General features: G+C 45.3%; 1 protein-coding gene across 1 annotated transcript in view; it reads right to left on the bottom strand.

Moving 5' to 3' along the window:
- The window catches only part of LOC120589342 (bifunctional heparan sulfate N-deacetylase/N-sulfotransferase 3-like), a 90,719-nt gene that overhangs the window by 10,474 nt on the left and 58,365 nt on the right, over nt 1-21,880 (bottom strand). Inside the window, exons 7-10 of the mRNA XM_039846905.1 lie at nt 10,927-11,109; nt 8,601-8,697; nt 4,588-4,711; nt 1,551-1,725 (exon numbers count right to left, since the gene is read on the bottom strand). Coding sequence (XP_039702839.1) covers nt 1,551-1,725; nt 4,588-4,711; nt 8,601-8,697; nt 10,927-11,109 — 579 coding nt within the window. The remainder of the gene's footprint in view (nt 1-1,550; nt 1,726-4,587; nt 4,712-8,600; nt 8,698-10,926; nt 11,110-21,880) is intronic.

Here is a 21,880-nt window from a genome sequence, read left to right as displayed (position 1 = left end):
AACACCCCTTTCCTGCCTGAACTCAGAGCTAGTTGGTCACTTTCCAACAGAGACTGTCTCACCTCCACCCAGGTGCAGGGTTTCAGGTGAGGGGTTTCGGATCAACACTCCACCCTCCACACCTGCCTCAGCTTCACAGTTTCCAAGGGAACAGTCTGATTTCAGCCCAGACCGGCTGACCACCGCCTCACCGGCAGCCTGCTCTGGCCTATCCCAACACTCACTTTAATTTCTCCTGCGTTTCTCCCCGTGCACATCCTGCCCTTCTTTAGGGGTGCCTTAGCAGCCCCCCCCACCGGCACCCGGCCCCTCCGCTGCAGCCGAGCAGTGCACTTAACTGGGGGCCCCCGCCGTCCGTGCCCAGGGGCACCTCACTCTGCAGAAGTCCGTCCACGCTGGGCACCCCCTGATCGGCACACGGGTGTCGGTACGCACCCCGATTGCACAGAAGCGGACTCGCGCGTAGTACTCACATTTATTAACTGAGCTTCAGGTCCCACTTAGAACACGCTTTGCACATGGTAGTTATTAAAATCGATGGATGGACGAATGTGTGACCATCAGGACAAAGCTGAGGATAACTAAGGTTCCCAGACGCCAAGGACACTGACTATTAATTTTGTGTTCTTGTATTTAGTTTTGTCTGCTTCTCATTGAACCTCTTCCAGTTGGTGATTAAAATATCACCGGAACAAGGTTTTTTTTTTCCCCTATCATTTTTAATGATTTATTAAAATAAAAATATGTGATGTACAAATATTATTATTAGAGTCTTTTAAATTATTTCAAAGTAATTGTTTCTGTGCTAAGTTCTAACCAGCGTCAGAAACATAATGGCCATGAGTGTATGAGAAAGAGGCTTAGGGCGGCCTTGGACTGGCGCGGCTCTCAGGGGTGGAGAGTCTTCGTAACTGCTTGTACTGAAGAAATAATAGACATTCAGTACAAGCAGTTTTTTAAAGTTCTTTTAGAGTCACAGTCATCAATCTACTGGTCCATGGGCTAAATCTGGTTTGAGACTTGTTTTTGTAAATGAAATTTTGTCGAAACAGGCTAAGCACATCCTTTGCATACCGTCTATGGCTGCTTTTGAAATACCATGGCAGGACTGCAGCATGGTCTGCAAAGCCTGAAGTAGCGACTCTGGCCTGTGCCTTTTGCTTTGGGGAATCAATTATATTCCTCGTCTGTAAAATTAAGATAACAGTAGTGGCATTACACATGTTTTAGATGAAAAAATAACGATTTTAAATTATAAGATTTTACTTTTAAAAGGCAGATACATCGAAGCACAGATATACATATGAATACATATTTTTTTATATTTTAATTTACTTTTTCATTGCATTAATGTGTTGTATTAATTAAATGAATACCAAATTAATAAAATCTTAAGGAGAAAGTTAGTTTCTCCATGGCAACAAAGAAAAATTTCTCCACTTCTCTGCAGATAGAAAACGAGCCGATCTCCTTTTCCGTTAAAACCCGAGGTGCGGCTACAGCGTCCACACTCCACTCCCACTTGCTGGGTCCCGTCTGTGTTCCCTTACCTGGTACCAGGAGTACGCTCGGTCCGACGGGTCGATGAGGATGGTGATGATCTTGGCTTTAGGGACCAGAGACGCTGCTCTCTTTGGCGCTTCCTCCGAGTGGAAGTAACTGGCGCTCTTCTCAAACAGAAGGTCAGTGGTGGCGTTAGATGGGACGGGGAAGAAATCCATATACCTGGAGGAGGAACAGTTCTCAGAGTAAGACGGGTTTGTACTCGCCCCCTGGTGATGAGCAGTGTTAAAAGCGTCCCAGGCATTCATTCATCGGTTTCCTCAAGGCATTTGTCCCACAAAGACTTTAGCAAGAGAAAAATACACAGGACACTTAGTGTATTTTGAGAAGGGTTTTCTAAATACATTTTCTTTCTGTTTTGCTTAATACCGGAAAAAAAGGCACGGGAGAGAAACGTGTAGATGCAGAGCGATGAAGCTGCGGCTGTAAAACGCGAGGGTTTCTCGCACCTCCTACTAATGGCGTCACCCCCACCCCCGTGACTCTAAACGCAGGGTCGCTAGCGTTTGAGCGACGACTAGTTTCCGCAGAGCGTGTCCTCGTGTAGCCACGTGACGCGTAAAGCTTCGGTGGGTTCCACTTCCCACACTGCAGAGCTGGGCTGCAGCGGCAAAGCGACGTGTTGATGCTCCGGGCAGTAAAGACATCCTTGTGTGTCCTCTGGAAGTCGCCTCGTGGGTGCTGTCGTACCGGCAGCCTCATCGGGGGAAGGAGACGCGCACAAGTCTCTGGCAAGTTGATGTGCCGTCTGCTCTGCTGTACGTGCCCTCTAAGGAGGCGCCACACGTCAGGGTCCTGCCCACTGTGGGGGGTCACGCTGGCTGCAGCGGCGCTGAGGTTACCCGGCCGTAGAGTCTAGTGGTGTCCTGTCCGGCCCAAGCTCGTCTCGAGCTTGCTTATTCTGGGGAAGCTGCACAGATCAGCGAAGGAAGGCAGAAGGTGCTGGGCTCAGATAACTCTAGTTTCTAAAGCCTGTCCCAGCTCCCTGGCAGCCATCTGCGTGGGACCGTGTAGGCCTCGCGCACCTCCCAAGCCTTTCCGGATCTTGGGCGGCTGCTGCGCTGGTTCCGCCAGGCCCGGGACTCGTGGCGAGAGCAGGGCCAGCTGTTCGCCTCTACCCACGGGTCCGTGTAGAGGCTGGTACCTGCCGACGGGCGCTTGCAAATGTTTGATGGATAAACCATTCGGGGGTCAAAGCGAGTGCCCGCCTCATTTAACATTTGCTACTTTCGTAACACCTCGGAAATTGTCTTAACTGAAAAACGTGATTTTGGCAACGCTCCACATATTTTACTTGGGTTGACCTGAGTATTTCTAGGTGATCTTAGCCAAAGCCAGATGAGGACGTTTAGAGGTTCTAAATGCTGACAGGTGATGGTTCTCCACGCCCACCCCGCCCTCCACCGCACCCCCATGTAGTTGTAAAAATAAATTACCAAACCATGAGACGTAAACTTAACTAACTGTGCCCGAGTTAGCGGACTGCCCTGGGGGATTCTGTAAGAGACACCTGATCTTCAGCCTCGCAGCTCTGTGGCCCCAGAGGAACCGCGGAGGTGCTTATGCTTCGTGAGAGGCCGAGCCCGTGAGGGTCCTGCCTGAACTTGATGTCCTTCAGAGCAAAGCGACCGTCATTGCTAATGGATTGACATTTGCGGTTGCTATTATTTGTTATTTGTGTTAATTGCCTTTTAAAAACATATAATTTGTCAATCAAAAGTGTTCGCAATTGGGGTGTTTTCAGTGAGTTATAATTAAAAATTTTAATTGCGCTTTAGCTCTGCTTGTTTATGTCATCCCTTCGTAAACTGCTCACGGGGCTTCCTGTCCTGTTGTCGAGCGTACACACATTACTGGCTCAGGAGCGGCTTTTTAATTTTTTGACTGATTATCCTCATAGCTATGCTTGAGCTCCAGGGAGACCAAGTGTTGCATGGCCTCCCCACTCCAAAAGCACTTAGGGATCACTTGTTCTAGCCCCGGCGTTGACGTCCCTGCCTCCTAACTGCGCGCAGGCAGACGTGTGAGTCAGTGGGCAGACAGCAGCCGAAGTGGTCAGTGGCTCTCGGTTCTTACAGCTGCCGCTGATCAGTGCACAGTGAATCGACATCAGGGGCCGCACCGATGTGGATCCCAGCAGGCTCTCAGACTGCACTCAGCCCGTTCCTTCCTCTTCCCATTGGGACTCGCTGCCCACAAGTGACTCTTGCGGGGGTCGGTGCTCATAAAATCGAGATCATGCAGCCTGATGATAGCAGAGATTCCTACATGACAACACTTTATGCTCAGATACACGCACGATGTCTACGTTCATGCTCTAGACTTATTATAAGAATTCCACTGTTTTATACCACTTTCTGCCCAGAATTTATACCTTAACAGCAAGACTCCTAGATTCATTTTAAGACTAACATGTCTGTAACATCTATTTCTACTACGTGACCGTATTTTGTGTACATCTGATATTTTAATGTTTAATTCAACTATTTTCCTCTGATAATTGGCATATTTTTAATTTTAAGGCCAAAAATTTAATTCAAAGGCCAAAAATTAAATTTTGTATACGATTGATATCTTTTTTGTAGTTTTCATTACTTGCGAAATACATACACATTTCTAGTTCTCTTTATTTACCTTTTATGCCAAAGCAAAATAGAAAATTATACATGTGTAAGGCAGCATCGCCTGAATGCAAAGTGCATAAGAAAGCTATGAAAGCGTTTTCTTAAGAGCAGAGAGGAAGGAAGTTCCTGAGTGTTCTGGTATTTCTCAGACGTCATATCTATAATTGCCATCGAATACAATTAGTGAACATTGAAATTACACGTGGGCCTCTTGAAACAGCAAGACCCTTCACAAACTGAGAAAACTTTGTTAGGAATATTTTCAGTGCTCCCCCAGGTATTCAGTTTCCAAGGCACATTTATTTGTGGCTACAAACTTAGAAGTTTATAAATGTCAGCACTAATTTTATACCGTGCACAGTACATATACTTTTAGATTTATACTAATAACCCGTCTTACCAATCAATCCCCCTGTGGTAGTTATTTCTATTAAAGAACTGTACCTCCTCAAAGGTTTTGGGGCTGGGGGAATTACTAAGGATGGAAGGGTGCATAACCAGGAACAGATACAAAGCGGTGGTTCCTGAAAAGACAGCAGAGGTTTAGAGATTAATTCAATGAAAACACAGTTCCCTACTCTTAGCACTTTAAGTCATTCATAAATCAAGTACTACAGTGGTCCAAACAGATACACATAAATATGTGAATTAAATCGAAGAGATACCCAGCATTTGGAAAGAAGCGGCTTCTAAAAAACGGGGCAGAGTGACAGGAGGAGGGGCTTGTGGCAGAGACCGAGACAGCTGGCTTTTGACTCCAGCGCAGTCACTGCTCTGGGCCGTGACTTTGCTTCTAGCTTTTTCTTGTCTTGGCTTTATTAGTGGAAAATCAGCTGCCCTGCTTATTTCATAGGCTTTCTCTGAGGGTGAAAGATAGATTGTACCTGAAGATATTTTGATATTCATAAAGCACCATATAAATGAAGGATATCATTATTTAACATAAAATATTACATTACCAAATTCAATACTTAGTTTCTCCTATAAAGTTCTTCTTGAGGCCTGTGAAAGCTTATTAAATTTGAGGCAGAATTTAATCTTTCAACAAAGTTGTCGAAATTTGAATGTACTTATAGAAAGTAGTGTCAAAAATTTGCAAAAAAGATCGGTGCCCTTTCGTTCAAACTGCTAAATTGGAAAAAAAAAAAAATCTTAGTGACGTAACAAAATTTGCAGTGTTTTGGAAAGAGAATGACGTATCGCACATATTCATGTAGATTCGTAAGTAGTGGGGAGTGAGTCAAAGGTGCGATTTTGTAAAAAGCGAGCGGTGTCATAAACTGTACATTCAGTACGGTAGAGCCTAAATTGTGAGCCGAAGGGCACAGCTTAGGTGACTACGAGAGCAAGTGGGTCATTTGCCGGAGGTTTGCCCAGGTGCCCGCAGCTGCACCTGTGTCTGTAAGCTCGTAACATCAAAATATTTCTGGTCCCTGTATTGTGCCCTTCCGCTGGCGCATCTGCTCTGCTGTGCTTCACCTTATCGTACAATCTGACGGAGCGGGGCCTGTTCATTGAATTCCATGTCGGTAGCTAGCGATGGCATTCAGACACGGCCTTATAGCATTTCTCTCGCTTGCAGAAACTACGGTTCTAATTTTGCTTAGTGATAATGTCACGTTGCCATCTGTATCAAATTTGGAATAGTCTTATCTCTCTGCTACGCTTTATTTAGTATTGTACTTAAATCTACCATATTAATACAACAGAAAAAGTGTTCAAACAGCTCTATCGACAGCAATATTGTCTAAAACCATGACTCGAAGGGGGGCAGTGTTCCTACATGATATCCCAGACAATGAACATTTATCTACCATCGTAGATGGCTATAGGGAATGACACATGACGTAAAAATGCTCTCAAGATTGGTTTAAAATGGTGGTTCTTGAACTTCGGCAAGCAGCGGATTCACGTGGAAGGCTTGTGAAAACACAACTGGCCTTGTCCCAGAATTTCTGATTCAGCACACTTCGAAAACCACTGACTTAGCAGAAATGTGGAACAATTTAAATGTGGAACAATTTAAATGTGGAACAATCTAAAACTTATCAGGGAAAAAAATGTTTCATTAGTCGAAATCCATACTAGAGTAAATCTTTCTAGAGCACGGTCTTTAGAGTCAGACAGATTCTGGAGTCAGGAATTTTATTTCTAACACCAACCAGCTATGTGAACTTGAACAAAAAAATATCTAAACTGAGTCTTAGTTTTCTTATCTCTTCAGTGGGGAAGAAAATACATAGATACCAGGGTTTTTTGGGGGTCAAGTGAGATAACCTATGTGGAAATGCCTGAGGACCTCCGTATCTGAATAATAGTAAGATTTTTTTTTAAATAACAACTTTATTGAGATAAAATTCAGTAATGCCTGTTATAAAAATGAAAAGAATAAAATCTCGTGAGAATAGGAAGTGTGACTATTAAAATGGAAAGAAAAGAAAACATTAATTCTTAGATCAACCAAAAATATTCTTTTCTGAATTTTTAAGAACTGTATTAATGTTTGATTTTAAAGTATAGTATAATTTGTCAATGGTCAAAAAATCGAGTTGTGGGTTCTGAATTCTGTCTTTATCTACACATATTCTTGGGTCTGAACAAACATTCCTGTGTGTGTGTATAATAACTACATAATCACATACACGCATTCAAATATCCGTCCACAAAGTTTCAGTTTTTACATTTTTGTCAGTTTTAACACTAACAATATTTGAATATCCAGATGACTTTGCATCTGTGTAAAATTATTCAGAAAAATACTTTTGACGAAACTAAAGTTAAAACGAAGCTATTTCATTTTTATGGGACTAGTATGCAAACGTATGAAGATATTTTTGTTCATTTAAAAAATCAGTTTCACAAATCTGTAGACACAACAACACGGATGAATCTCAGAAGCCTTGTGCTAAGAAGTCAAGCACAAAGACTGCAGAGTTCACGCTTCCATTTATACGACATTTTAGAAAAGGCAAAAGCACGGTGGCACAAGCCGTCGCCTGCGGCGGGGGATGGGGAGCATTGTCTGTAGGCGGACAGGAAGGAGCCTTTGTAGGGACGTGAATGTTCTGCATCGTGAATGTCGTGGCGCTTTGCACAGCTGTATACAATGCCCAAAACACATCAAACTGTGTGTTTTAAATGGGCGAATTTTATTACATGTAATCTGTACCTCTATAAAACTGGGAAAAATTCAATTTCTATAAATTTCTATCTCTGTAGGAAAGAAAATAGTGCCTTCTAAAGGTAAACGTCATATACAGACTGTAACATAAACCTTTGGAAACTCGACTGAGTTTAAGATGACGAGCAATAATTCTGCTCTCTAACCGTCTGCACATCCAGCGTGACTCAGGAGAACACACCTGCAGCCAGTGTGACGTCCGCGCTGCGAACTTGGTGCGCCATGCGTCAGAGGGACGTGATCAGTAATGACAAAGCTATGGGGTGGCAGTGGGAGTTTGCTTTTCTAGTTGCTTCTTGACTTTAAATAGATAAGGACGTGCGAAATAAGTAAGGACAAGAAAAATATTTGTCACGTTATTGTTTTCAGATTGATATGTGCCAAGGGACCCCCCAAAATGAACAGACTAAACTCTCTGTACATTTTATGGACTTCTCCCCGGTTATTTCTGAAGTGAGGAGAGGGGAACGTATTCCCCTAGGAGGGCATAGGGTCGCAATGGCTGTTTTCTGTGAAGCCAGAATCCAAGGGTCCCGAATAATTTATCACGTGGGATACAGCATGAATGTCTGGCATTTTGAAGCTTTCTTTGACTTTAATGCTGATTCTCACAGAAGCAAATTCTATGGGAAAAAAAAAAATTGCACACCAATCTAAGGTGCAAACGATTTCTCCTGGCTATGAGTAAATACCTTTCTTAGCACACAGATTTGTTTCTGTCTAGGACTTCTGCTTGTCAACATCCTTTAGACTTTTAGAAAATAGTCATCTCTGCAAAAAATAGTTTAGAAATAAACTCTAACAAGAAGATGGCAGGATGAGGCCATCTGTCAGGGACTTGTTATAAAGAGTTACAGGTACTTACACGTGTGCGTCTTGACTTTTGATGAAATCCTGTCAGTCTCTCTCCAAACACATGATTAGTTTTGATTTTAGAAATGTTAATAACAACACACTTCAATTAAGATCTTTGGGAAAAAATAACATTTGCCACCAAACTGACTGCTGGGTATTCAAACTGTGTGACATCTATTTTCACCCTTTTCTTTTTAAAAAACACTTTGACAAGCATTTAAGCAATTTATCAAGCCAAACAAAGATGATATCAGAATACGATGTGTTATTCATTTATCAGTATTTAGAGGCAGTTTGAGAACTCATTATGACAAGAACTCATTGTTCAGGCATCAGGGTTGTTCCATTGTTTTATGTTACCCATAAAACGTTCTCACCAGTTTTCTGGGGTCCTATTACCAAGAATCTTGGTAAGCGATCACAGGTTTTCTCTTTAGGCCAAATGTCTCTGTGGCGTTTGTCATCACAAGGATTCTGAACGGGAGAAGAATACAGAGACACATGTTTTTGTTGAGCGCCTACTGTGTGCTAGGGTTTTTCGATTTCTGTTCTTAAAAAGATGTCCCAGGAAACAAGGCTGTGTGGCTCTTTCTCTTAAATGAAAGCCTTGAAGTGACATCACGGAAGCTTTCAAATAACTTCTTTCCATCCTGAAGTTGAGTGTCTACTGAGGAGGTTGGGAGGGAGACCCGCTGTGGACAGCCTCAGCACTGGGGTTAATCCTCCTTCCCACTGTTGCCAGGAGCTGTGTGTGTGTGTGTGTGTGTGTGTGTGTGTGTGTGTGGTAGTAGGCTGGTGGGAGGCAGAGACTGTGCTTCCTGTAGGAGATACATTTTTAGCATTCAGTAAGTCACTGAAATATATAAGGTGTCACATTTTTATTCTAAGTAACTTGGAGCTTTCCTGCTGTGCTTCAAAGGAATATGGATCTGGCCATAACAATACTACTTAAAGAGACAGCAGATTTCTTTCAGCCAACTTCAAAGGACGGTAAATGTGTATCTAAAACTATAACTTTACAGACTGTGGTGCTGAAAAGCACTAAATTTCAGCGAAAGAGTAAAGGGAGGGTGAATTACTACCCTAGGGACCTGCTTTAGGTCTCTGTAGTACTCAGACCAAGCACACTGTGCAAGATTTATCTTGAACACCCTAACTTTAACTGCAAGATGCGTATTATGCGAAGAATTAACAGTACCCTTTAACGCTATTTCAGGAGTGGACAAACAGGACAACACTCGATTTCAGTTAATACTGTAGAGACGTGTAGTTAAATAACCCATCCGCTTATTTACAGTAAGTACCAGATGTTAACACTAAAGTGAGGATATTCTTTTTGGCTGCTATTCTGGAAAAAAATTGGTTTCAAACCTGTTACCTGAAATAATGATGCTTTCAGTTTAAAAATGAGCTGTTGAATTGCAGGAAAATTGCTTGTCTTTCCAGTGGCTAGCATTTGGTGATGTTTTGTAGTAGTCAAGATAAAAACAGTTGTTTGTTACAGCAACTGCAGAATAATATGCAGTGATCATTCCACAGCCACCGGCTTTAACCTACTGAAATGTGTAATTATGTCTCTTTTTGGAGTTATTTGTACTCAGGAGGTAATTAGCTCAAGGTCAAAGCCGAGTGGATTGAATACAGAGTTCAGAGCTTTCTGCAGCTCCATCCGTGAACTTCACTGAGTTCCATTCCAGATGATGATGATTATCTTGCCATCATCCGTCCGTCACTCCGAAGGAGCATCAGAACAGCGGCTGAGGGTGCTGCCTCTGGAGCCAGGTGGGCTGGAACTGATTCCCACTCTGCCACACACTAGCCGAGTGACCTTGCTTATGTGTCTCAGCCTTTCCGTGCCTCAGTTCCCTCGTCTGCAAAGTGGGGATGATGCCCGTATGTACCACGTAGGGAGCTGTGCGGACTGAAGGGGCTGACATGTGGAAAGAGCCTGGCCTGACCTAGAAGAAATGCTATGTAATTATTTGCTAGGATCAAGACTTTCCCCAGATCATGGAGTGGGCAATTTAAGTCCAAAGTCTATTTCTGCAGCTCTAGGCCGTGTGAGAGAATATGCGTCGAAACCTGGGCTACGCCTAGAACCACCTGAACGCGCCGTGTGCACGTGGTGTCTTCTTCTGAGAAGCTCAGTGGTCTCGCCGCCAACCCCTTTCCCTGTGCCCAACGTCGTTCCCGACTAGCAACTTCCGCAAGCTGCCCGGATTCTGCGGCAGCTGGCGCACCCCGTGGTTCAGAGGCAGGTGGCAGTCTGAGCTCTCCTCACCTGCCCCCCAGTGTCGTCTGGTCACTAGAGATGGGGCTGTGCTCGAGGCAGCCCAGTTGGCTACCTGCCTGCCACACACCCTGTTTATGACCACCTTCTCCCGCTCCAGCCGACTGCAGTCTGCAGACTGACCCCTCACTCCTGACTGGAAACACTGCATCCACTGAACCCCGCATGGAGCTTTCAGAATTCCGTGGTCTCTGCTGGGCACAGGGACAGAGAACCTGATCCGCCATGAAGCAATAATATAAAACTACAACTCAGGAAGGAACAGTTCCTCAAATCTATAACATTTCCAAAACGTATGGGTTTTTAATTTTTGCCCCCAGATGCCTTCGCTTTTTAGATTCGGATTACTTTACAAAACTCCACGATATGTTCGTGGGAGTAATTAATTATACCAATTATTGAACCCATCTTACCTGCCAGAGCGGGTCTTTTTGATCAGGAAAGAGCTCAAAATACTTGTGAGCCAGCTGTGCTGGGGGCAGGGTCTGAAGTCGCAAGTTGGTCCAGCTCTGCACGAAGTTGGCCAGGTTAACGAAAGTGTACAATCCTAGTCGGTCGTTCCCGTAGTTGGACAGGTGGGTCATGAAGATGCTGATCTGGAGGAAGGAAGCGAACTGTGGTGTAAACACGTTATTTGAACCCTCAGGGCAGAGTCCCCCAGCAACACTGCTTTTTTCTCACGTTGCCTTTGCACAGGGTTTCACTTCGTGACACACTTTCTGAGTGTTGGACATACCCCCCAAGACTTTCGTCCTGTTAATGCATCCTGGAGGATGCGCTGTTAGCAGGACCCGGTGAGCACTCTCTTCGAGATTCTATATATTTCGTAACAAAAAATGAGTTCACCTGCCACGCGCTCGTGTTGGTGCAATCAGATCGATGCCGAACAGCTCGTTCTAGATGTGCACGTGTGACGGCCTCATGACAAGTGGAGGCACATGCTCCCGGAAGCCGGGACTGTGTCATTTCGATCTACTTAATTTGGCTCGTAATGTGGTGCTTCGGGTTAAGGGGTGTAAATAATCAATGAACCGTCATCATTAGCATTAACCGAATATGCTCTGACTTGTCTTTATTAGAGGCCATAATGACAGAAGCCTAGTGACTAAATGTTTACTAGTTAATAGTTGTGGTAACTATTAACTATTTTCCATCAAAAATACCTCTCAAACCCTTTCCTGTATTTATTATTGATATCAAACACTCCTTTAAGAAAAGTTTTCAGTGCTTGGCTAGTTAAAATCAACCCCTTCTATGGAAGCAGCTAACCTGCATTGTGTTCACGCATTAAGAAAATCACATTTTATTTATAATGACTTTGAATTCTGTAGATTTGATTAAATTAGTCTGGAAGGTAGAATGTGCATTTTTAAAGCTACGGATTTAAGTGAATTCAAATAGTTTTTGGTTAGGGTTGACAAATGAAAATAATTCTGCTCGAGATTTTTAATGGCAAAGAAAAGCATTGTGGCATTTATGCTGCTATAAAAACAGATCATAAAAATAATTCATGTGGTAATAGTACTTTCTTAAAATATATACTGTCATGTGAATGAATAGTAATAACGATTATTATAATCATCATCATAATGAACATAATAGGTTCATTCATTAAGAGACCGAAAGAAATAGTGAAGAAAATTTATTGAGCTAAAGTGGCAGAGACGAGAGAAAGGTTATATGAAGATGAGATATAACGAATCCAAAAAATGTAATTACTTACAACTACGAATAAGAAGAAACAGTGATAACCTATATGATAATGAACAAATCCCGCAGACTTTCACTGAGAAGCTTCAACTGTGATCAAGAATATTTAATTATGTTTCTAGTCACTCCAGCTGAACGTATATTAAATCTTAGAACTTTCACAAACAAAGCACTTTAAGGCTGATTTCAATAGCTCCCAGCAGACATGTGCAGTCATGAAATTGATAAGTAAGACTTCTACTATTTTAGATGTTTCTGAAAAACGAGACTTAAAATTTAACCTTCTGGTTATTCCTAAAAGGACTTTTATTAAAATATAGCTAACATGCAACATCGCGTTAGTTTGAGGTGCACACCGGTGTTACCTGACACTTACACACCTAAGGAGAGATCGCCACACCGAGGCCAGCAGCCACCCACATCCAGCAGCCACCCGCGTCCAGCAGCCACCCGTGTCCAGCACCCACCCGCCCCACACAGCCCCTCACGCTGTTGGCTGCATTCCCTGCGCTGCCCACTGCACCCCAGGGCTTCCTCATCTTATACCTGGAAGTCTGAACCCCTAATTCCCCTTCACCTTCCCCCCAACATTTCTCGTTTTTCCATTGCAGTTAGCGTTCAGTATTATTTTATGTTAGTTCCAGGTGTACAGCGTAGTGGTTAGATGCCTGTATAATTCACCAAGTGGTCCTCCTGACCGGTCCAGTCCCCACCTGGCACTATACAGAGTTAGTACCATTTTATTGACTGCTTTCCCTGTGCTGTACTTGACATCCCTCTAACTGCCAATCTGTACCTCGTAATCTCTTCCCCCTATTCACCCAGCCTACCCCAACTCCCCTCCCATCTGGCAACCACCAGCTTGTTCTCTGTATCTACGAGTCTCTTTCTGTTTTGTTTGTTTGTTTACCTCCTGGTTATTTTTGATAGCCACTTCATATTTTGTGACTTTTCCACCCTCCTTATTGCCTCCAGAATTTATTAAAACAGCGGGCCGTTGAGAGACCGAAGGAAATCGTGCTTAAATCTGGAAGTTCTTCTCTAATGTCAGAGGCAGTCTTTTGTCATTTGTTTCATATGCCATGTTTTTCAGTGTAGTTCAAAACGATACTTCAAGTTGCCTTTCTATTACATCTTAATACAGTAAATATACATAGAACTAGCTAGCCACTATTTCAGATTTCTTGCTTTATCTTTGTGAAAGATTTATCAATGAATCTATGAGTCTATATTCTACTCGAAAATGTCTGTACTGGACCGAAAATGGGAAACTTAAAGACACGATGGGACTTTGTGATACCAGTATGTCTGACTTCCCTTTGAATTGGCTTTTCAATGGCGGAAAACATTTTATGCTGTGACGTTTAGAGCAGAGTGTCAGTCGCTTTTGTACTCGTACGGGCAGAGAAAGTCAAAAACGCAGCCTGGAAGGAATTACGAGCTGGTTAATGACATCGCTTTTGCCGAAACTGAACCTGACTGGCCAGAATTAAAGTCATCCTCACGAGGTGTTGAACTTAACTCTGGAAAGGGAGAGCGGCTCGGCCTCCAGCCGTGGAACCTTCCCCGGGTTTCCGGTCCTGTCCTTGCGTCTGCTCTACCGTACTGCAGAGTGCACCACAGGCGGAGGGATGTTTTTGTGATGCGCGGCATCTCAGACACTTGAAGACTCTGGACTCAAGCCCGGGATTTGTTTTGTGCTCTTGACAAAGTACAAAGCCACGAAGGGGGTATATTTGGCCAGGACATGAGACACTTCAACATCTTTTTAAACTTTTTTTTTTTTTCCCAGAATCACAATATTCTCTCTACATCTGGAATATTCTACGTCTTTTGCTGAACACGTAATATCTCCAAGTTTTCTTTGTTATATTTTAGTCTAGTTCTCACCAGTGAGATTGGTGAGAACAGCTATGTCATGAGAATGTTTCAGTCAAAATATTAGCTTGATTTCCAGACCGTATTTCTTCCTTACCCCTGTCCTGACCTATGACATCTATAATGTCACTTTATTTTTAGTAATTCCTCCCCTCACAATTTCTGCATGGAACAGAAAGAAACAAAGAAGCTCGAAAAAGTGGCCAGTTCAGGGAAAGCAGACATCCCTCTTTCCCTGAAGAGCAAGACTTTATAATTTAAGAGTGCTTCAGAACGAGGGTTTCTTTGTTTATTTTTTTAAAAGGATAGAATGTATCAAAATAAACGATCTTTGTTATACATGCAGAATCCAATGAGGAGAATGTCAAAAGAAGTTATAATTGCATTTCTATAACAGGTTTTGTTATAAATGCACTCTATGTATAATTAGTTGCTACCAAGAAGACTCATAAGCTGCTTAAAACTCAAATTATTAGAGATTCTACCAAAGGCATAAAGTTTACCTCATTAACAATAACAGCTGAAACATATTATTTTGAGCCTGGTAGATAAAGATATTTCTGAGAAGGCACTTCTCCGTGATTTTTTTTTTTTTCTGTAAAAGACAAAAGGTAAATACCAAATAGCACATTCCCTGGTACATATGAGAAAGGCAACAGATGTCATTTGTAAGTGTGGCTAAGAGACAGATATGGGAAGCTTCATCTACGCTTTCCAGCCTCCACCATGTGCGTCTAGTTGGCTCCAGGTATCAGAGGAGGGAGGGGGGTCACTGCCAAGAAGAACACGGAGAAAAACCAGAGTCTGGTGCAAAACAGGAAAAGGGTTTTCCTGTTTCTTTTGAGAAGGTCGGAGAGGGGAGAGGAAGTAGAGCATAAGAAAAGTGTGTTACTTGCAATGTTTAGGACAAACCGTGCCACGTGTCACCGTGCTGCTCAGTTCCAATCCTCAAATGTTTCTTTCTTAGCGCGTTTGCCCGGTGTCGGGCGGAGGCGCCGGCGTTTGTATTCAAGCCCAGCACATCTTCCGGTGCTTCCCCCGCATCTGCGTCAACTCCGCAGAGATCTCCTTCAGTCCCTCACTCCCCTGGCTTCCCCTCGTCTGAATCCCCTCTACTGGTCCTTTCTTGGACCGGAATGTGTGCTCGAGCCTCTGGCATCTCGAGCTTCCATCGTTCCGAGCTGCTGTCCTTTGCAGCCAAGATCTTCACAGCAGCAGTGTCTGGGCGCTGTCTTTACTCCTTATTTCCATTCGCCTTTCAGTCCTCTGAAATCTGGCTTTTGTCCGCTGACAATGCCTCGTCACAGGGAGCAGCGCGGCGGCATGTCACACAGCCCCGGGGACAGGCGGTGACCTTTATCAGTCTGCTCCCTGTGACCACACTTAAGATTTTCTCCTTCTCTCTCTCTTCTGAAACTGTCTCTCCTAGTTCTTCTTCACCCGTCTCCTTCCCCTGGCCCCTCCTTTCTCGTGGTCCCCATCAATACCTGGTGTTTTGTTCTCTGCGTGCTGTCCCCAGGTGGAATCACCATTGTGACTCCTAGGTCTCTAACTGCCGTCTGCATCTTTCTCCTGAATTCATACAAGAGCATCTAAGGGTCTAGATGACATTTCTACCTGAATGTCCCATAGCTGCCTCGCCGATGTCCCATAGCTGTCTCACTTTAACCGTGGCGAACCCGAATGTGTCGCGTTCACAGTCGGGCACAGGTAAGCTCTAGGAGAGCAGGGGCCTCGTGTGTTTCATCGTCAGACCCCTAGCACCCCACCGACCAGGTAACGACTGGCGCACAGTAGATGCTCCGTAAATAACGTCTGGAAAGAGTGAGTCTTCGCACCCAGCGCGGGCCTTCCTTTCGCAATCCCTATTTTGCTGACGATTCCTACTATTCTGTGGTCCAGGCACAGCCCTGAGCATCCCAGGCCCGTACGCACTCCGCCCTTCTTGGTGCGCTGACCTGACCTGGCCGGCGGGGGCCGTGTGGTCTCTTTCACTAATCCGCCCCCTCCTCTCTGTGCCTCTCGGAACCTGCCTGGTTCGGGCCCTCTCTGCCTCGTTTCTGGACCCTCAACGCCTCCTGGCCGCTCTTTCTGTCGGCGCCACCGGCCCCGGCCCGTGCTCCGGGCCGCGCCGGCCGCCGGGAAAAGAGCGAACCACACGTGCGATGTCATGTTTGCGGGGAGTGAAGTTAACTTTAATGATATTTTTAATTTAACCCGATATGTTCCCAGTGTTATCACTGCAGCACGTCATCAATGTGAAAACCACGAAGGAGCGGCTTCGCATTCCAAACACTCATTCTCCGCCGTGGGGTGGCAGTTTGTACTTACAGCACCTCTCATTGCGAATAGCCCGTTTTCCGTGTCGCTAGCGACCACCGGACTGGATGGCCTCGGCTCCAGACTCTGTGCCCCGGATGCCCCAGGAGCGCGCCGTGCTCCGGCCCCTCCCCCCACCTCCCAGCCTCCCCGCCCCCCTCCTGCGCCCCATTCCGGCAGATGCGCCGCCTCCTCCCCGGCACACCGTCCCGGCTCTGCCCAGCTGTGGGCCACGCCGTCCTCCGCGCCTCCTCTGTGTCTCGGGCTGGCCATCTTCTAACTACTGTCGCGACAAGTCGTCTGGACTTGTCCACGTTACTCTCACTAGACTGCGAGCCGTGAGGAGGAACACAGCACAGCAGGGGCTGTGTAGTGGCGGGAAGCAGCTGTCTGGTGGCCACCGCCTGGGCGGAGCGCCGAGGGATGGCGCGCTCTGCGGCTCAAATCCTGCTTTCTGCTGCATGGCGCTCACGGCCTGCGAGGCACGTTGGGCGTTGGATTAGTTTCGACGACTTAGCTGTAAATCGACGCGTTCCAAGTGAAAGAGAAACCAAATGCGAATAAGGAGTCATAAGGGAGATAGAAAAATGGTCTCTCGTCAGACCGTGGAGCGGAGACAGCCGTTTGAATACGTCCGCGTGAGTTATTCGCGAGGACTCCAGGACGTACATGACGCGTGTGAGGGGCTCAGTGTGGTATCTGACAACACAACAATCACCCGAGAAATGCATGCCGCCTGGAAGAGATGCAGGCAGGAATTTCATTGGGTAACGTGTGACACTTAGCTCTGTCTTTAAACTCTTGTCCCCACAGCTGAACTGCCGTAACGATTAGGTCTGCTCCGGAGAGGACATGTGAACGTACTTTGGAGTTCATTGTGCTTCTCGCCTCATGCGCAGGAAAAATAAGTCACCCATTCAGAGCACGTTTCATTTGTTTTTAAAATCGGGGCAGACTTCGAAGCTGTCAGGTTGACCTGCCGTAAATGCTCATTGTACATTCTCAATGCTGCGTCGTGTATCAAATACTATGCTGGATCGAACAATTTATCTTTTCGGCCTTTAATCTCAAAGTCCAGTTGCCTCTATCTGCTCTCTTTGTAAAAAGCAATGAATATAATCCACTTTATGGCACGTTTCCTCCTCAGGCCGCCACACATTCTTAAAACTCACGTGTAACTCCTACATTAAACGCAGGACCCGTGCGATACGGTCGCTAAAGTCACCGCACGGCCTTTTCCCAGTGGATCCGGTGTCGGTGGTATTCCCCTCAGCCCTGGGCGGAGGCTCGGGCAGGCAGCGTGGCCTCCCTAGCTTCTTAGGGGCCTGAAAGTTCTCGTGTAGCTTTGAGTTGCTAACACAGTCTTGACTTAGTAGTTTAAATCTCCTGGTCCAGGAAATGATCAAAGCTCGGATCTTGTGAAATGAGCTCGTCTCCTCCCTCCCAGGTGGCCCCTCTCCAGCGGGGGGAGCTGGCGCCTCGTCGCCTGGCGAGGCTTCCGGCCCCGTCGTGTTTGGGACGTGGAGGCGACAGAGGAGGAGGGTAGCCGGGAACTATCGCTTGACTGACATTGTCACGAGGTAGCCTGTGCTTAAAGCCGTCTGGGGTCTTGGGAGACGCCCCTGCTGGGCCCCAGCCATGCAGGGTCCTTTACTGGGCTGCTGCCCGTCCCAGTCTCTTGTCAGGAGCCTTTTGAGCAGGGTCCCTTTTAAAAAGATTCCGGGATGACACGCCTACTAAGAATTCTACATCTGGGTCCTGGGACTTAGGGCCCTGTGACCTGACTTTGGAAAAGATGACACATCCTTCCCAGACGTGGCCTGCTCCTCCGACATGGAGCATTTTGGCCAGTTGCGCTTGCTTTGTCTTTGCCGGCCTTGCTATGTCCCTTGTCTGCAGGGAACACACATCAAGCTCCCCGCCATGGTTCCGGCAAGGCAGTCATCACCCCTCTGCCACCCCCTGGGGAGAGGCTGGTGGGGGCCACGCTCACTGCACAGCCTAACTCTTTCCAAAAACATCCCTCACGAATTCTCCGTAATTTCCCGGATGTGGGTGAGACATCTGAAATTTTTGAAAGCAGACCTGCTCACAGCTCACTTTGGTGTCTAATAGCTTTCATATCTTTGTGCTATTACAACTGTTTTATGCTAAAAATGACTTCCATTTTATCATCTCGTCCAATGGGATAAAACGATGTCACTTGCATTTCTAAGGCCTAAATTCGCCGACGGCTGTCTCCCCGCCTGGCTCATGACTTAGTCATCATTTCAGAACGTCTGAGGAGAGCCGCGCTGCAGAATGATCTGGCAAAGGGCTCTTACCATCTTGTGGTTGGGGCCTGACAGGCTTTCCAGGGAAGCTGGTGAATCAGTTGTTCTCTCTGAGGGACAGGTGTCAAAGGTACCGTGATAAGGTCGATGTCATTTAAAGCAGTGGAGCTGGGAGCACTTGTCTTTTTTATAACACTTACGTCTCTCCATTTTTCTGGCTATACATTCAGACCTGCGAGTTCAGCTCTTTTATTACAAGCTAATGATCGATGTTCCATCAGCATCCCTGTTAGGCGCCAGCAGAAGCGATCCCACTGGTTTAATGCATGGCCATCACTTTAGTGGCCGAACCAGCGTCTACACGCCACAAGAGTGTCCCCAACTCTCAGGCCACCAATTTTCGATTAGCTCTGTTTGCGTGGCGCACCTCGCTGTGCTGTTCTGGTGCCGTCCGAGGGGCCTGTCGCAGTTACTTGGAGGCCGGACGACAACTGTTCTTGCTCCGTTCGACTCCCAGAGCGACGGGATGATGAGTACGGTTATACCTCACCGCAGATTTAAAAGCGATTGAGAGAAATTCTTATTTATGCAGCAACATACCACGAACGTGATATTCAATTTTTCAATGAGCACATTTTTTTTTCCTAGTAGAAACCATTTTGCTTCTTAGTTTTAAAGCACTGCCTCCACAGCATAACGAAGGTATGTAGAGAAAACGGAATTAAACCTCTCTATCAGTGTTTAATTTAACCAAAAAAAAAAAATAATAGTAATAACAATTTAAAAAAATCTTTCAAGGAAATGGACCCACATGAAAATCTGACTTTGGCTCATATGTGAATGAATCATATTTAGTTAATCAAAAAGATCAGCTTCATCATCAGGAGGTTTAAATTAATTGTATTTGCATATAAAGCTGAATCCGCCCTGATAGGGGGGAAAACCAACAAATATATTTATTTTGCGAATAAAAGAAAAAAAGCTAAGCTTTCAAAAGCCAGTGACTAATTGTTGTCATTTCTGAACAGTCAAAAACATGAAAAGATTTCTTCTTATTTATTCGCTGCAAGACAGCCCTCTGATAAAGTGATTTATAAAACATCGAAAGGTTTTGGGAGCATCGATTTTGCATAGAAATTTAGGTGGCGAGCTCGTTATGGAAACAGGAAGGACTCAAAGGACAAGCAAGAAGAGCCCTAAAGGGTACAACTGCGTGTGAACAGCGTGGCTGGGGTCTGCGCCTCCGGGCGAGGGCTCGCCACGCCCACGGGCCGTCTCTGTCCTGGGAACCCAGCCCTCTCTCGTGGGACTCCTCAATGTCTGTACCCTGCCAAGCTCCTCACACACACAGGCCTCACCGTAGCCCTGTCAGACTGACACTCACCCCACTTTTAAAACAATCGTTAGGAAGCGTGATATTTGGGTTGTTTAAGCCGAGGGCTTGGACCGTCACTGCAGGACGTCTTTATACCCCTCCTCTCCTGCCGGAGTCAGGACGATCACCTCCTCTCTGTCCTGAAAACCCCTTCATGGCCCCACAGTTCAGGGACTTCACTGTCTACTCAATTTTTTTATTTTCCATATTGAACTCGAACCCACCTTCTCCTTGGGGACCTCCATTACTGAGGAAACTCACGACGATTTTTTTCCCTTTTTCAAACTGCAAGGTGATGGTGCATAATTCAAGCCCAAATTACACATTATTTTGATTATTCTCCATTTTCTCAGATGTTGATTTCATATCTCCTAAAGTAAAATGTAAAATTTTTAAAAGAAGGGGTCATAGATTATAAAGCTTTCTCGTTCTATCTGGTTCTTTCGAGCGGGTACCTCATGTTAGGGGCTTAATAAATAGTTTTTAAAGTAACCTTTCTCAACCAGTTCCCCAAGGGGATTCTACCCTGGAGAAATGATCTGGCTGACTATTAATTCCCACAAGGAGGGTGCTCAGACAGTTCCACTCTACATGTGTAGGGGAGAGGTGAGCTCGTTGCTGCAGTGGATTCATTAGGGCTTTACGACTTAATTATCCCAGGTCAAGGATGGTTTGGTGAACTGACCATCATCAACACCAAAATGAAAGGTTGGATGATAATTGGCCTTTGCCACAATCATATCATAATATGCGGCTGTCTATCTGTACATAATGCTGCTCATGCTTTATATAAGGAATTATGCAAAGTAATTAGGAATCACTTAAAAGAACTTGTTAAAATATGTAGGGAATAGGCTGGCTCACAGGTTTTTTTCTTTTCAAAACTTGAATTTAATAATGATGACTAGAGGCATTAAACGGAAGTGGCACTGTGTCAGAGGTGAAACACTGCCACGAGTTTTAGCCTTTTATACGACACACTTTTACTAGAGCTGGTAACGACACACTTGTAGTTTCTGCCTCACTTTGGGAGTGAGACTGTGCGACATGCTGTCCGCAGGGAGTGGGGGGAGCATAGACCAGCCTCTGACCCGCCAAGACCTAGCCACAGAGGAAAAGGCACACAGACCATTGTAAACATGGACTGCAATCCCACGCCAGCAGCACACGAGCACGTGAGTCTCTTCCGCAGAGGCTCCCAGCTCACAGTGAACGTGCTGTTTTCCTGGCTGTCAGGCCCCCTTCACACACAGGTCCAGGCTGAGGAAGGGGCTTGGCAAGTCCACACGTCTTCAGGCAGAGGGAGCTACACGCTCAGATAGTGATCAGCTGCCACGGGCGTGTGCCCTGCAGAAGATGGCCCATAGCTATGCCTCCCAGAGTGCAGGGTGGGGGGGTGGGGGATACAGTTTTTATCTAGAACCATTTTAATCCTTTTGCAATAAGAAAGAGGGAGAAAAGATACTACCCCAAAGCTTTGTCTAGAAAAGAAAAGAACGTAGAAGAGACAGCAACTTTTAAACCAGAGAAGGTAGTAAATGAGGGCAAAGTCTGGTGATGGACGAGTAATAATCATTAATGTATGATATTAATATGATGCTGAAGAAAAGAATGGAAGTGAGTGAAAGTAAGAGGAGCCACGGCTACTAAAAGAGGGAACAATGAGTGAAGACCAGGCACGACAAAGCGGGGAGAAGAAGAAATCGAAAGGGAAAATTCGTGGTTTGTGGTTAAAGAGAGTTTAGCTGGTAACACTGGCATGGCCAGGATACTAGACATAGATAGGGTATTAGCATGGGTAGGGTATTAGCA

Source organism: Pteropus medius, unplaced genomic scaffold (assembly GCF_902729225.1).
Source record: "Pteropus medius unplaced genomic scaffold, Ma_sr-lr_union100, whole genome shotgun sequence".
In the NCBI taxonomy this organism is placed as follows: Eukaryota; Metazoa; Chordata; class Mammalia; order Chiroptera; family Pteropodidae; genus Pteropus; species Pteropus medius.
The sequence above is the reverse complement of the archived record's forward strand: the minus strand, read 5'-3'. Positions and strand labels throughout refer to the sequence as shown.